The 2,817-nt window shown below is 41.4% G+C and overlaps 1 protein-coding gene across 1 annotated transcript; it reads right to left on the bottom strand.

Annotated features, from left to right (window-relative positions):
• Nucleotides 1-209: 209 nt before the first annotated feature.
• LOC104222324 (protodermal factor 1-like) lies at nt 210-1,847 on the bottom strand. The gene is made up of 3 exons (XM_009773553.2): nt 1,589-1,847; nt 842-1,154; nt 210-752 (listed from the first exon to the last, which is right to left on the bottom strand). Exons 1-3 carry the CDS (start codon nt 1,749-1,751, stop codon nt 422-424), a joined length of 807 nt encoding a protein of 268 aa, XP_009771855.1. The 5' UTR covers nt 1,752-1,847; the 3' UTR covers nt 210-421.
• Between the last annotated feature and the right edge of the window lie 970 nt (nt 1,848-2,817).

Below are 2,817 nucleotides of genomic sequence, written 5' to 3'. Positions count from 1 at the left end.
TCTGTTGTTTTTCACTTAATAAAGGAGGGAGGACAACGGGTGCTTGTTTCTCTTTATGTTCTTGGTTGCTGAGGTTAGTTTGTTTTATAAACAGAAGTAGAATCTTCATGCTGGAACACGAATACTTTGTTATATTTGGAAAGATAACTTCTTTACCTTAAAGGAGAAAAAAAGAACATTCTGAAATTGGAAACCGGCACTCACACATGTAATACAACAAGAAATGTTTTACTGATAACTGATTAAACAATGAAGGGTGGTATCCTCTTGATTTTGTAAGATTCAAAAGCAAACAGAAAAGCACTAATTTTGATGAAGACAATCAAAAAAACTTCAATGCTCAATCCTAAAGTAAGCGCACAGGAAATCATAATGAAACTGGACATAAGAAGATATTGATGGTGATTGTGGAAATGAATTTTCAAGCTCTGGGCTTGAGCCGACCCTCATTGGCTATCTTGAAGAGCTGAGCCTGAGCTGCTGCAGCCTTGTCTGAACTGAGTGCAGCAGCAAAATTGTTCTTGACTTGCGTGGTGGTGTAAGCGAACCTCTTGCTAACCATGGAGTTCAGCAAAGAAGCTGTGCCTTCCCTGTAGAGTTGCCCAAATCCATCAGTATGTGTGTTTGAAAGTGCTTGCAGCAAGTTCATATGTGCGCCGAGCCCTGGAGCAGTAGCCACACCAAATGCACCTCCAACAGTTCCCCACCAACCAAACAAGCCCCATATTAGTCCCGGGTGAGTCCTCCAGTAACTGCAAATCATATCATTAAGTGTTATAAGATGCTGCATATTAAAGTTAAGAACGTAAACTAAAGCTGATGATGCAATAAGTTAACTTACTCGCATGTAAAAGGAGGTGATGGTGTTGGGATAGCAGGAGTGCTTGGAGTGCCTGGGTCAACGATAGGAGTAGTTGGTGGGCTTACAACAGTGGGTGTGGAGGGGGTACTAGGTCTAGGAGTACTTGGAGGGGTGGGGTAGTAGCCACCTGCATGACCTCCAGAAGGAGGAGCTGGTGTAGGGTTATGATGATGCCCTACTTTTGGAGGGTTACCACAGTTTGCAGGTGGTGTTCCGTGGCTACCGCTTCCATGAGATGGTGTTGCATGGGAGGGCGGAGTTCCATGGCCACTTGATGGATGTGTGCTTGAACCTGTTATCCACAAAATGGATTGTCAGAATGAAGACAGTATAACTTTAGACACCCAAATAATCTGGGACTAAATGCTTGCTCCTAAGGGCGAAAACTCCAACACTAGTAAATAAAAGGTGGTTGTGTTGTGGTTTTGAGTTCCGAGTGCTGGTAGCTTGTAGTGAAGTCCGAACAGCCCCATTATGAAACCAACCGAACAAATAATACGAGAGTGAATGCTGCCTCAAACAATTAAAAACGAAAAAACCAGGAACACCCTTCTTGTTTCTTAGATACTTTACCATTTTAGAATTTATAGTGCTTTCTGTATATTAGCACACATTATGCTTAGGAACTAGTTAAAGAGCATCTAAGCTTTTGGTAATCTATAAAATTAACCGATAAAGAAAAAGATATTAGAGCAAATAGCAAAATGGATAGAGTGGTAAGGAGACCTGTTGGGGGACTTCCGATGGTTGGATCAGGAATGTAGAAGTTCTTCTGTTCTTCAAAAGAAGCAGTAGACATGACAGGAATGACCAAATTCTGCGAGAGTAATGCAGCAAATGCGGCCCACAGAATTAGAGAACTCTGCTTACTTCTCTGTTTCTCCATCATTTTGCTTCCAAGGGAGACTGTCTGACAGAGAGAAAAGAGAACGAATGAAAGGGGAGATAGAGAGTTCAGTGATGGGAAGTGATACAAGTGAGGATCAGTATATAAAGAATTATGAGATACAGAAGTTAATTAAGCAGGTGAAGGAGTATGTAGTTAGTTGTGTATGTTGCATGTGCATTTATTGTGTCATTTAAATCCACATTGCAAAATGCGGAGAAAGTCCTCCTTAGCTCTAAACATAACCATGTCTTCACCCTGATATACCCAAAATATGTTGCATGGCCCTTGTTATCGAGCTCTGAAAAATCATGTAAACAACTTTAGGCTAGAAAAATTCTTTTTCTAATATTCCCTGGTTATTGCATGCTCGCAAGTTAATTGCACTGGGTCTACTTAAGTAAATGTTAAGTAATACAGGAGTCAAAAGCTTATTGTGTGCACTATACAATACCATCTCCCTCCTTTGCTTCCATTGGAGTTGCGGGGCGGATTATTTTGTTTCTTGATTAAATTTCATTTCCCTAGTTTTGGAAATTTGGAACACATGAAGAAGCCCTTGAAGTTACATTAGGGTAGGTTGTCTATATGACACTTATTGGGTGCGACCCTTCCCCGGGCTCTGCGTGAATGCGGGATGCTTTGTGCATCAGGCAACCTTTTATGAAAAAGCCCTTGAAGGTAGATGTAAAGTGAAAGGGACCAAAAAGATTGATTGCCAGAGAATGTTTGATTCTTACGAGTTCAGTGGTACTTCATGGCCACTGCAACTTATTTCCTGTGTTATTTTTTAAATAACCTGTTGTGAAAAGTGATGTATAGTGAAAGATTTCATCTCAGTTTTTATTCACATTAAACCAAGAAACTGAGAAAGTAAATTAAGATGGACTACGGAAGGGCAGCCCGCATTCCCGCAGGGTCTGGGGAAGGGCGCACCCAAGGAGTGTGATGTAAACAGTCTACCCTGGGGAAGGGCGCACCCAAGGAGTGTGATGTAAACAGTCTACCCTAATGTAAATGTTAGTAGCTGCTTCCACTGATCAACCGGTAACTTATAGGTCAAAAGAGA

The sequence above is a fragment of the Nicotiana sylvestris genome, chromosome 7 (assembly GCF_000393655.2).
Source record: "Nicotiana sylvestris chromosome 7, ASM39365v2, whole genome shotgun sequence".
Taxonomy (NCBI): Eukaryota; Viridiplantae; Streptophyta; class Magnoliopsida; order Solanales; family Solanaceae; genus Nicotiana; species Nicotiana sylvestris.
The sequence above is the reverse complement of the archived record's forward strand: the minus strand, read 5'-3'. Positions and strand labels throughout refer to the sequence as shown.

Excerpts from the sequence above, each read along its gene's own strand:
- LOC104222324 (XM_009773553.2), bottom strand. The coding sequence starts at position 1,751 with ATGATGGAGAAACAGAGAAGTAAGCAGAGTTCTCTAATTCTGTGGGCC. Across the intron at positions 1,155-1,588 it reads CATCGGAAGTCCCCCAACAG|GTTCAAGCACACATCCATCA; the intron begins GTCTCCTTACCA and ends TGTGGATAACAG. Across the intron at positions 753-841 it reads TCACCTCCTTTTACATGCGA|TTACTGGAGGACTCACCCGG; the intron begins GTAAGTTAACTT and ends TATGATTTGCAG.